The sequence below is a fragment of the Mesoplodon densirostris genome, chromosome 7 (assembly GCF_025265405.1).
Source record: "Mesoplodon densirostris isolate mMesDen1 chromosome 7, mMesDen1 primary haplotype, whole genome shotgun sequence".
NCBI classification, from domain to species: Eukaryota; Metazoa; Chordata; class Mammalia; order Artiodactyla; family Ziphiidae; genus Mesoplodon; species Mesoplodon densirostris.
Window position 1 is genome coordinate 6,555,846 of NC_082667.1, and position 13,802 is coordinate 6,569,647.

The 13,802-nt window shown below is 39.4% G+C and overlaps 1 protein-coding gene across 1 annotated transcript in view; it reads right to left on the reverse strand.

Moving 5' to 3' along the window:
• The window catches only part of TOP6BL (TOP6B like initiator of meiotic double strand breaks), a 98,486-nt gene that overhangs the window by 22,733 nt on the left and 61,951 nt on the right, over window positions 1–13,802 (reverse strand). The window contains exons 9-11 of the mRNA XM_060103920.1: window positions 7,329–7,479; window positions 3,992–4,138; window positions 80–201 (exon numbers count right to left, since the gene is read on the reverse strand). Of these exons, the coding sequence (XP_059959903.1) occupies window positions 80–201; window positions 3,992–4,138; window positions 7,329–7,479 (420 nt within the window). The remainder of the gene's footprint in view (window positions 1–79; window positions 202–3,991; window positions 4,139–7,328; window positions 7,480–13,802) is intronic.

The following is a 13,802-nucleotide window of genomic DNA, read 5'->3' on the forward strand; positions in this document are numbered from 1 at the left end:
GGAAGGGCTCTCAGGCCCTGTCTGCCATATACTCTTTTTCTTAGAGAGAGGAGAAAGGGAGCTGTGAATTTCTTATTACCTTGAGAGCCTGGTGATGCTGCTCCAAGGCCTGGTCCACAGCGACCTGGATGGAATCTTGCACCACACTGTGGCTCTCCATGAGAATGGCACTGAGATGAGTTGTGAGCAAAGTGTGGACTCCTAAGGGGAGGGAGAATGTTGGTAACCTTGAGTGAGAATGACCACTTCAAGACTGCTGTTCATATGCTGTGAGTCAGGGCTGAGAATGGGAAAGAGGCTGCTTGAAAAAAGAAGCCTATCCAGAGATAATTACTTTTTTAGACAAAAACCCCCAGCAATTTACAAACCTACCCAATTCCCACTTACAAATGAACGAAAGCTCACTAAAATTAAAGTGAAGAATGACATTATCTTTGAAGAATCAAATGAGGGATCCTGTTCAGTTCACATCAGAAACAGAAATATATGCTATATACTATAAACAGTGATACCAGTGGTTCCCAAAGGAAAGGGAAAAACCTCCCGGAGAGCATGTCTAAGTCTACTCTGTTCCTATTTGAGCGTCACTGTTGTGGTGAACCACTGCTACTGTCAGGGTATCAATCCTTTTAGATACGCCGTGGTATAAAAAAAGTTAAGGGCTTCCCTGGTGGCACAGTGGTTAAGAATCCGCCTGCCAATGCAGAGGACACATGTTCGAGCCCTGGTCCGGGAAGAATCCCACATGCTGCAGAGCAACTAAGCCTGTGCAGCACAACTGCTGAGGCTGTGCTCTAGGGCCTGTGAGCCACAACTACTGAGCCCACGTGCCACAACTACTGAGCCCACGTGCCTAGAGCCCATGCTCTGCAACAAGAGAAGCCACCGCAATGAGAAGCCCACGCACTGCAACAGAGTTGCCCCCACTCGCCACAACTAGAGAAAGCCCGCACACAGCAACAAAGACCCAATGCAGCCAAAAGTAAATAAATGAAATAAATTTATTTTTTAAAAAAGAAAAAGTTAAAACTCACAATCTGAGAATTGCTGGTATAAGGTCTTTTTAAATGAGGGACTATCTCTGATAAAGTAACCATAGGCACCACTGCTCAGCATCCTTCAGAAAAGCTAACACGTGAGACCAATGGGCAAAATACGTCATTAAACAATATGCCAGCATTGATGATCCTGATACAACCAATACAGGAAGACAAATTTATTTTGGGGGGCACCTGGAGAAAATGCTTCTTAATTAATCTTTCTTCTTTCAGTGTTTTTCTACTCCCTGTATGGTCTGTTCAAAGGTAAGGCTGGCTGGCTTTTCTCAGGGCTGCAATTAAAATGCAAGTAAGGAAAAAAAATGCAAGTCAGAAGGAACATTTTCTACCACAAGGTACCATGATGCTTTCCTGGAAGGGAAGGGAAGAATTGCTCTGCTCAAAAGGGGTCTGGAACTGGAATCAAGAGAACATAGATTCTAGCGTCAATTCTACTATCAACTAATAGTGACCAAGTCACTTCACTTTTCTCATTTTAGTACAGAAAGTGTCTTTATGCCACCTGCTCTCATGGGTATTTTGTGCAGATGAACTGGGATAATATATATAAAGTGTTTTGAAATGTACATTGCAATATTCAAAGAGAAAATATCACTATTGCTATGATATCATGTGGATTACTATTTTCTATAGTTTGGTCCTAAGAATAGCCTTAAGAAATCAGTTGGAGCCCCTTTGAAAGCAGACATTTAATTAAAAAGCTATAGTTTCATCCCTAAAACTGCTGATACCACCAGATGCCTTTAACACTGTGGCAAAATGAGTTAATCATAGAAAAGTTACCATGACAAGGTAGGCAGAAGGCCAATTAAGTGATTTTCTTTTTTAAGACACATGGAAACAGACTGTAGTTCTGCACAAGCTGTTTCCTAAAAGGAGCTCTGGAGAAAGCTTTCAAGGATCTGAGAAAGAAGAGGGGGAAAAGAAAATAAAATTACTACATATATCTATATCCATGTATCTATACCTACCTACCCTTACAGTGCATCTTCTTCAAAGGCTAGTCCTGAACTCTCAGATGTATAAGGAAATTTAAAAAGATAACTACTATGTTTACTAATGCAGTGATGGATTTCTGTTTAATCCAGTACTGAGCACCACTACCTGAGATGCTGCAGGCCTTCAGAGTCAAGCTAAACAGAGGTGTACAAACTATCACAGTACTATAATAATGACAGTAACCCTGGTTTCTGAGGAAGTATGTTTAATAGGATCCAGAATGTAGTACCAGATTTTATGTCATCCTAGGGAAGACTGAACATGGTGCTCCCTCTAGCAGACCAACCTTAAAAAAAAAAAAAAAAAACTGCCAAAGATAGCAGATCTTACATTAAGAGGGTCTTTAGACTTGGAAGGGCCTTTGATAGCACCTAGTCTAAGGATCTCATGTTAAATATATGAAAAGGAAGGATCAGATGATTTATGCAACTTGCTTCCCAAAAAATCATTAAGGAATTTGGTAGCAGAACTAAAATTAAACCCAGGTCTCTTGATTGTACCCTGAAGTCCTTTCCACCATACTAAGCTGCTTCTCTTATGAGTCTTTGTCCATGCCAGCACAGGTGGGATAATAGCCCTAGGCATTCTCACCTTTGACCTCCTTGCTGGAAGCCTCATTAGTTTGGGTCTCTTCTATGTTCCCATTCCAGGGCCTTAATGAATGGAACAGTGGGGCACCAGAGAACACCAGCTCCTCAAATAAAAGAGTTACAAGCCAGAGCCCTGGAAAGCAGTGCTTCTCTCCTAAAGAATATATACATGATGGAAAAAGGTAGGAGAGGCATGGAAGGCTGGCAGTAGGAAGAATCCCACAGGTTCAACAAATAGTTGGCAGCAATGTGAGGTCTTCTGATCTGGTGTTGTAAGCTGTCTCATTTCTCTTATGACTCAGTGGAAGCAGGGCCACACCAAATAGCACTGGAACACCTAGAGAGTAAAGTCCCAAGAAAAAACAGTCGCCCACAAAGAAAGAATAACCCAGAAACTTATCAGGAACACCAAAAGGAAGGCTTGTGAACATTTCCCCAGACATTTATAAGCTCCACTTCTTGCTTCTTCCTTCAAAGTTTAGGAGGGCACTGAGAAACACTTAAATTTATGTCTCAGGCTTTATTAGATTAAAATGCATAAGCCGGGTTTCCCTGGTGGCGCAGTGGTTGGGAGTCTGCCTGCCGATGCAGGGGACACGGGTTCGTGCCCCGGTCTGGGAAGATCCCACATGCCGCGGAGCGGCTGGGCCCGTAAGCCATGGCCACTGAGCCTGCGTGACTGGAGCCTGTGCTCCACAACGGGAGAGGCCACAACAGTGAGAGGCCCGTGTACCGCAAAAAAAAAAAAAAAAAAGCATAAGCCAACTCTCATACTCATACTCAGTGGTTCTCAAACTTTACTATGTTTAGGAATCACCTGAGAATCTTGTTAAAAATGCATATTCTTCAGCCATATCAGATTTTTACATTAGCAAAACAATGAGTTAATCCTTGCCCAGGAAGCTGCACATTTTCAAATACTCCAGGTGATTCTGATGCATGTGTTTCATGGACCACAGAACAGTGAAATCACTGCTTTACCATTAACAGAGAGAACCTTCTGATAACAGGTTATCACCTATCTGCTAGATAAAGGCCAAAGGCATTTGTATGCCTGAACAAGGACAATTTCTCCCTTTCCAGAGGTTGATGTGGCAATCACACAAAGCCATTCATACCAATGTACTCCCACAGCTCCTCGTGTTCAATCTGAAATGTTGCATTAAGGCCAAGTAAAACTGATAACTTTTCTTTTTTTTAACTTATTTAAGCAAGGTTTTTCATTGAAATGAGTTATTTTACAGAAACACGTCTATTCAGATTTATGCATCATGTAGTCTCCTTTCTTTATTCTCTTAACATTTAAGCACACCCAAGCTGGCAGCCCCACTCTCCTATACCTACCCCAGAGTTCCATTTTCTGGACTGGAAATCCGCTGTGGAAGTCCACAAAGAGAAAAAGCAGCAGAGTTTGTCCCTGGGGGTCCATATTCTGAGTCTGATCCCCCTCACTGGATTCCACCTGATAACTCACATCTGGAAGCACCAAATCTAGAGGACAAGATATTACAGAGTATCCTAAGATAAGTAAAGCCCTCAAAATGCTAAGTGAATAAAGAACCTATACCTCAAACAAAGAGGGATCTGAGATAAATCTAAATTTGAACACTCCCTTCTCCTGAATCTGTTTCTCTACCCACATGATAAAAGCAAATAATAGTGACTCACAGGAAGAACATCAACATAACAACTGGGTGTATAAAATGTAAACCAAACAGCATTCCTTAGAATTCACTGGGAAGTATTATACAGTAAATTCATTCATTCCTCATGTAACTTTCTAAGGTAGGTGTAACTAATAAGAGGCTAGTAAAAAGTAGGTATAGCTAGTAAGAGTAATGATAATGATAACAGCTGACTTGTATTGAATGCTTACCACGTGCCACGTACCACATTAAATTCTTGGCATGTACTATCTCAACATTCAGACTTCACCACACTATGGTATGGGACATAGTCTTATGCTCTTTTACAGGCAAGAAAAGAGGCACAGGTAGGTTAAATACATTGCCAACATGAAACAGGAAGTGGTGGAACTGTTTTAGACTAACTCCAAAATCTGTGCTCTTAACCACAGTGCTGTATAATATTTGTATTCCCAAGTAATCTGATCCCTATGGTCTTTTTCTAGAATATAATCACTATAGTCCTAAATTCCATCCAGATCCATATAGAGAAGTACCTCCATGTGGATCCTGGTTCTGTAATGAGGGAAGGTGACATGTGTGGACATTTTCTACGCTATTCATTTCCAAAATTAACTGAGCAAGTTTAGGCATCATAAATTGGCAAAAAATGAAGGAAATCAACAAAGCATGAAAATAAAAATGAAAGAGAAAAGGAGATATGGAGAGCCCTCGAGATTTAAAAAATCCTGATAGCATGACATCCCATCTGTTAAGACCAAAAATTATTATTATTATTTTTTTCAGAGACATCAATGGTTTAATGGATAGGGGGATCTTACACGTCTGAAGCAAGGTCCTGGAGTGATACCCCACTGTGTGTGGCAGACAGCAGGCAGAACATGGTTATCAAAATCTGGAGAAACTATTCTAGATAGACATTCCCAAAACATAATTATTCCTATAGAGTTTACCTAAAGGCTCTTATCTCATTTACATTTACTTAAAATTTCATCATAGCAAGATATTTTCCTTGCTGACAAATTTGCAACAGATATAATATGGTCTTATTTGGTCTCAAAATAAGCCTAGGTACAACAGAAGTATTATACTTAACACTGATGACTCTAAAGACATGTCTATATTAATCAAACCAACAAGTTTAAGCTAGCTTCAATACCAGATATCCATTCAGTACTGAATATTTCCCATATCACGTGAAACTGAAATTCATTCTGGAGTTTCTTTTATATTTCTGAGAGTTTATATGAGCGCTTAATTTCTCTTAAGCCAATTAAACAGAGCTCATCCACAAACAAATCTTGGCAGTGCCATTTGGAGGCAGAGACACCTTATATTTATAAGGTACACATAGACACACATTTATTTATGTGGACACAGAGATCTCACAGTTTTCTTGCTAGAGTTTAAAAAGGCCTTTTTTTTTTTCTTCACTCTCAAGGATCACAGGTAATTAAAGTTCCTGAGAGCCCAGGTAGATTATTTACATCTCAAAGACACAGGAAGAGAAATACCAATTCCTTCTAGAAAGCTAACTTCCTCTAAGGCCTATGCAAAAACCAGTTTTTAGAACGTCAGAAGAGTCCCATCTTGGACGTTTTCAGGGATTTTTTTCAGTTTCTAAATAGCCAATTCACTTTAAACAAATAACAGTAATAGACCATAATACATATCATTCACTCACATTCACTTGCCTCACTTTCAGAGGAACATGAATCACCATTCAAGTTACTAAGACGCCCCTAGCGAGGGTTAAAACCAGGAAGAGAGAACAGGATTTGGACTCAGGTACCCAGACACTCACACACACACACCCCAAGATAAAAGCCAGACCAATTCCAAAAGGCTCTCTTTGGTACAACAGCAGAGCCATTAGGGGACACTGTTCTCTTAATACACTTTCCACAGTTTGCCAGGGGAGAGGAGTAGTAGGTATTCCCCCTCATTGGGCCAGGTGGTGCGGTAGGCAGCCATTACCCAAGGGAGCAAGGAAAGCACTTCACCCTCACTGATGGCCCCATATAAGTGCTAAGGGGCAGCCCACAGCTGTGGCCACAGCCTTATTAAGACCAAACATTCTTTCTTCACAAAACCACTTACCTCCTGAAGCCCAAGGACACCCTCCTTTCATTCCACCCTCTGGAATAACTACCTACTCAAGAAAAAGTGTCTTACCACGAGGCCTACTTCCAAGATGACGATTCTATCTTTCCCCCGGAGATACTTCCCTATACCGGCAGGCTTCAATCTTCTCATACCAGTCACAACTCTAGAATACCTCCTCACTACTGGTGAACTTCCTCAGGATCCAGTTCAACAGACTGCCTTCTAAATTTTAAAGGATTCTAGCTAACAACAGTCAAACTCAAGACTATAAAGCTCCTAGACATCAGCTCATGGTTGCATATTCCTATTTCTCAGTTTTATTTGTTGGTCTAATTAAGCATCCAACTTTCAGTATGATTCACCCAAAGCCAATGTGGTTAGGCTCTATATGAATAGTACAGTCAGCTTCCTAGGTTTATCACTATATGGTTTATACTCCTGCCTTGCTTTTACGTAGTATTACAATTTTTCTAAGTAATTTTATATGGATTTTTTCATTTCATTGGGAAATATTTCTCTTCCACGATAGTTCAAAGATGTCCTTGCAACTTTACTAACCTTTCTAAACCCCCAGAGTTGATGGATTAAGGTACAGTAGAAACCCTCTGAACAAGTCCCTGGAAGGTGAAGGCTCACTGACTACATCAAGAGGGCCAGGAATAGAGAAGGCAGGAGAAATGAGGAGAACCAGCATCAACACGTAATGCCAGAATGGTTAGGCTCTGATGGGGCTTTGCCTGTTGACACCTGTTTGACTCACTTCATGTGGAATCTCAAACTTAGCCAGACTCCCACCTGTACCCCCCAACCTAAGCCATCAGATCACTAGGTCCTATTCTTGTATACAATTGCTATTTATATTTCCTTGCATTTCTCTAATATTCTCCAGAGTTCTTTATTCCTATGCAAACAAAGAGAGAGAGATTTACCTCCATCTAAATTGAAATCCAAATTGGGCACCATACACAAGTGGTATTTCTTCCAGTTAATGAAATAAGAGGTATCTTTGAAGATAGTAGAAGTTGGCTGCTCTGGATTTGGCAATATCAGAGGCAGACCTGAAGGTCCATATAGAAATATGTGTAGTTGTTAAAGAAAACTGCAAGTTTTTAGTTTTTTATAACTGTATTTTTATGCATAAAACAAACACAACACTGACCTGGTTCACACTCTCAGAAATAAACTAATGTGCTAGGCGATTACATATTAAGCCTTTTCCACATTAAGGATAGGTGTGAGGCGCCAGAAATAGATCCACTAGAATCCCCAGGAATTTATTTTGGGTTTAATGAGTGTGAGCTACAAATATAGTATTGGGACAATTCGTTTATTTACTCTCCTACTCATTAAATCATAGGTTTGAATGGTACCACAGGCTAAACACTACACTGTACTAAGTTCTGGGGATACAAAGATGAATATACAGATTTAATACTTACCTTCAAGTTATATTTATAGTATGGGAGATACATGTAAAAACATGTAATATGATATGATACATGCTAGAATAAAAGTATATACAAAGGAATATTTCCCAGTAAGTATTTGAGTATATTCAGATTGAGAGGGAAACACTTCACCTTCTCCAACCTACTCTCTAACCAAGACTAAGGAAGGTAGGCCCTTAAATGGTTTCCTTCTCTTGACTTCTCATTCCTACCCTCACCCTCCCTGTAACCCAGTGTTTCTCAACCTTGGCACGTTGACGCCTTGGGCCAGATGATTCTTTATTGTGGGGCTGTCCTGTGCATTGTAGGATGTTTAGCAACATCCCTGGCCTCTACCCACTAGATGCCAATGTCACCTCTCCCTCCAGTCGTAAGGATCAAAATGTCTCCAGACATTGCCTAATGTCCTCTGAGGGCAAAATCACCCAGTTAAGAACCACTGCCTAAACTTTGTTGTCCCCTGAACCAAAGCTAGCAAGACCAGAATATATATTGTCCTGTATCTTTCTGTTTTCATCCTCTTTTTCATAGGGTAAACATGAGGCATTAAGTGTGAAGATTAAAATCCTTACCCAGTAGGCACTGGGGCATTACTGAAAGTCACGACAGAGCCAAGGGAGGCAGTGCCTATAAATGAAGTCTCCATCACAAATCCAAGAAGGCATTAACACTTGAGCTAAGGCCAACACATTCACTGTTTAGAGCCAGGGGAGATTTTAGGTGCTGCAAACTCAGAATAAGAGTGGAATACCTGAATAGTCAAAATATGTGAATGTCTTTTAATTGGGCTGTTTAAACTATTTACATTTAATATGAATAATTATGGCTGAGTTTGAATCTAGCATCCTGTTATCTGTTTTCTATTTGTTCCTTGTATTTTGTTTCCTTTTTCTTCTTTTCTATTTTTGGATTGGGTATTTTTTATAACTCCATTTTATCCCTTTTTTTGACTTATTAGTTATAACTCTTTGTGGTATTAACTTAGGGATTGCTTTAGGCTTTACAGTATACAACTCTAACTTATCACAGTCTGCCTTCAAGTGATATTGTAACAGTTCACACATGTATAGTATGAGAATCCTTCGACAATGTACTTCCATTTCTCCCCTCTTGGCCTTAGTGCTATTGTCACACATTTTACTTCTACACATGTTGTAAGTCTTATACACTGTTGATATTTTTTAAGTCAATTATCTTTTGAAGAGGTTTTTTAAATAGGGCAAAAATCTTTTATATCTACCCAAATAGTTATGATTTCCAGTGCTTGTCTTTATTTGAGTAGATCCAGAATTCCATCTGGTACCATTTTCCTTCTGCCTAAAGCATTTCCTTTAACGTTTCTTACAATACAGGTCTCCTGGTGATGAAGATTTTGGTACATCTGAAATATTTTTTATTTTGCCTTCATTTTTTTTTTGAATTTTATTTATTTTTTTATACAGCAGGTTCTTATTAGTTATCTATTTTATGCCTTCATTTTTGAAAAGTATTTCCTCTTGGTATAGAATCCCACATTAACAATTTTCTTTTCTTTTATTACTTTAAAGAAGTTGTTCCATTTTCTTCTAGCTTACACTGTTTCCAGTGAGAAATCTGTGGTAATTCTTATCTTTGTTCCTCAATATGTAATGTGTCTTTTTTATTTTTTATTTTTTTAATTTTTTTTTGCGGTACGCAGGCCTCTCACTGTTGTGGCCTCTCCCGTTGCGGAGCACAGGCTCCGGACGCGCAGGCTCAGCGGCCATGGCTCACAGGCCTAGCCACTCCGCGGCATGTGGGATCTTCCCGGACCAGGGCATGAACCCGTGTCCCTGCATCGACAGGCGGACTCTCAACCACTGCGCCACCAGGGAAGCCCCTGTAATGTCTTTTTATCTCTAGCTGTTTTTAAGATTTTTTCTTTACTACTGGCTTTAAGCAATTTGATTATGGTGTGGCTTGGAATAATTTTCTTTATGTTTCTTATGTTTAGGGTTCATTGATCTTCTTGGATCTGCAGGTTTATAGTTTTCATCAAATTTGGAAATTTGGGGAACATTATTTCTTCAAATGTTTTATCTGCCTTGCCTCCCTGCAGGATTCCAGTTACACATTACTGAATTAGGCCACTTGAAGTTATCCCACAGTTCACTGATGCTTTGTTTATTTTTTTTAGAGTCTTTTTTTATTTCACTTTAGTTTCTAGTATTGTGTCTTCAAGTTCACCAATCTTTCCTTCTGCAGTGTGTAAATCTGCCATCAATTTCATTCAGTATTATTTTCATCCTGAAAATTATATTTTTTTTCCTCTAGAAGTTCAATTTGGGTCTTTAAAAAATCTCTTTCATCTCTTTATTTATTTGTTTGTTTGTTTGTTTGTTTGCAGTATGCGGGCCTCTCACTGTTGTGGCCTCTCCCGTTGCAGAGCACAGACTCCGGACGCACAGGCTCAGCGGCCATGGCTCACGGGCCTAGACACTCCACGGCATGTGGGATCTTCCCAGACTGGGGCACGAACCCGTGTCCCCTGCATCGGCAGGCGGACTCTCAACCACTGCACCACCAGGGAAGCCCCCATCTCTTTATTTAATATGTTCAATCTTTACTCTCACTTTTTGAACATGGAATACAGTTATAACTGTTTTAATGTCCTTGTTTACTAATTCTATCACCTGTGTCATTTCTGGGTAGGCTTCCACTGATTGAAATTTTTCTTTCATTATGGGCCCTATTTTCCTGCTTGTTTGCATGCCAAGTAATTTCTTATTGGATGCCCAGCATTGTGAAGTTTACCTTTTTGGGTGCAGAATATTTTTGTATTCCTATAAATATTCTTGAACTTTTTTTCTGGGACACTGTAAAGTTATTTGGTAACAGTTTCAGTCTTACTGATCTTACATTTAAGCTTTGATATGTGGGACTAGAGAATCCTGTAGGCTATGGCTAACTTTTCCCCACTACTCAGGCAAAGCCTTCTTAAGACTCCACCTCATGCCTTAAGAAGTATGAGGCTTTCCACCCTGCCTGACAGGAACAGGAACTATTCCCAGCTCTGTGTGCATTCCAGGGATTCTCCTCTGTCTGGAGCTCTATTTCTATGTATTTATTTCCTCTTCAGTACTCTTTTCTATAAATCCTAGCTGTCTAGACCTCCCTGAACTCTGAACTTTGTCTCCTCAACTCAGAGAGATCCACCAGACTCCAGCTGGGTATCCCCTCCTGGTGTTGTAGCCTGGAAATTCTCTCTAGACAGTACAGTGGGGCAAACACAGGGTTCACTCATTTGTTTCTCCTCCTTCTAGAACCACTGTCTTGCATTATCTGTTGTGTAATACCTGAAAACTGTTGTTTAATATAATTTGTCCATTTTTTCTAGCTGTTCAAGGTAGGAAAATAAATCCAGTCCCTGTTATTTGATCATGGCTGGAAGTGGAAGTTACTAAATCCAGTCCCTGTTATTTGATCATGGCTGGAAGTGGAAGTTCCTAAATCCTCTGACACAATCTCATTGGCCTTTGATAACTTCCTTGCTTTCTGGCCCAACAAGATACCCAGCTCATCTTGTACATTTCTACTTTAGGCCCAGAATCAGCCACTTCTCCTTTTTACACATTTTTACACATTCTGAGTACCGGGAGTGTTCATTGCTTCTAAGGTTTTTTTAGTGGACAGAGCTAAGAAATATATAATTTTTAAAGTCAGAAAAATTGGGGATTCACATTGGTATTTTCAATTCTGTCTCAAAGTTACTTTTAAAAATTCTTATTTCTTTGAATTTACACTCATACATCTTCTATCTTATGCTAAAAAATTTGGTTCTTAACAATGTTAACATAATTACTTATTTGTTTTTACATAAGTATACACACAATTACAATATAATAATACCAATATTATTACTAAGAATCAAGACCACTTAATGAATTTTAAGAGTTCTTTGCAGTTCATTTCATCCTTAGAATATCCCACCAAGAATGTACAGTCAAAACACTATGTTCTAGTCAGCTGAATTAATTCTTCTTCTTGTATAGATTTTGACAGTAATATAATATATAGGTAGGTTCATTACCTTTTATCTTGAAGAATATTTTTACTGGGTATGGAATTCTAGGTTGATGATTATTTTATGTCAGGACATTAACACTATTATTCTACTACTTTCCGTTGGTATGAGGAAGTCAGCTGTCAGTTTCTCTTTTGAAGAAAATCTGTCTTCCCTGGGTGATTTTAAGGTTTTCTTTTTGTCTTTGATCTTCTAGAAGGCGTGGATATATATATAGATATATATTTTTTATAAATTTATTTATCTATTTATTTATTTTTGGCTGTGTTGGGTCTTCGTTGCTGCACACGGGCTTTCTCTAGTTGCAGCGAGAGGGAGCTACTCTTCGCCGCAGTGCGTGGGCTTCTCGTTGTGGTGGCTCGTTGTTGCAGAGCACAGGCTCTAGGCACGCGGGCTTCAGTAGTTGTGGCATGCAGGGTCAGTAGTTGGGGCACACGGGCTTAGTTGCTCGGCAGCATGTGGGATCTTCCCGGACCAGGGCTTGAACCCATGTTCCCTGCATTGGCAGGCGGATACTTAACCACTGCATCACCAGGGAAGTCCCAAGGAGTGGATATCTTTTTATTTATCCTGCTTGGTTGTTCAGCTTGAAATCTGTTTTAGTTGCTTCAGCCATTAACCCTTCAAATATAGTTTCTGCCCCATTTTTCTCTCTCTTCTCCTCTGGAACATGAATTAAATGTACATTAGAATGTCTCACTGTTTCCTCTCACTGTTTACCTCTTCTGTATTCTCCGTCCTTTGTCTCACTTTGCTTTGTTTTGCTCAGTTTTTGCTATCCTTATATTTTAGTTCGTAAATTCAGTTATGCTGTGTCTAATTTGCTATTAAACCTGCCTACTGAATTTCAATATTGGTTATTGTATATTTTGGTCCCACAATTTGTTTGGTTCTTTCTAAAATTATGTCACATTCAATAGTTTCAGTTCCCTGGCAAAATTTTTAAGCTTGCCTTTCATTTTCATAAACATAGTAAGCATATTTTTTTATTTTTAAAATCAGTGTCTGATATTAGCAATTATCTGGAGTCCCAGTGCATGTTGCTGTTGCTTTTGTTTTTGTTAGGTCTTGTTCACGCCTGTCTTCTCTTGTACTTGATTGTGTGTGTGTGTATATGTTAATGTGTGCATGCACATGGGAGCTGGATGTTATATTTAAGTATTTGTTAAATAATTTGAAGCATAGATGCAGTTATCTTCCTCTAGCAAGAATTTGTTTGCTTCTACAGGCATCTGGGAGAATTAGAAATTTAGAATCATCTTAAACCAATTTCAAAGTTTAAGATTTTCTGGCCTGCCTAAATCACCCCCCAAAATAAATGCACACCATTGAAGGATGGTTTATTTCAGGTTCACCTTACTCCTTAAAGTATAGCCTTTTACTTATCCCTGTCCAAAACAAGAGGTGTCTTTAACAGCACTCCCAAGCTCAGCAGGCCCTGAAAGTTGATTCGGAAGTTGTCTTAGTCTCTCAGCTGCTTGCTTTAATTGGCAAATGACCCCAGGGCAAAAGAGCCCTCAGTGCTGGGCTCAGCTTTTTGTAATTCCTTTCTTTCCTAAATCATGGCCCAGAAATTCCTCCCTATTCACTAGCTGTTGGATATTTTTATGATGTCTTGGTATTTCATCCAGCCTTTGTCTTCATTAGGAGGGCTGGTCTAAATTACCTAGCTTGCCATTTTCAGAAACTGAAATCCCACCAGTTTTCATAGTTAGCTCTCTCCCTTTACTAAAACATCACCTCCCTGGAGTCTTCACTGACCATAATATTTAAAATGACATCCCCATCATTATCTCTTTACCCACATTATTTTATCTTCACTGCACTTATCACTACCTAACATCCATTTATTTATTAAATTTTCCCATGAAAATATAAACTCCAAGAGGATAGAAAATTTGTCTTATTCCCTC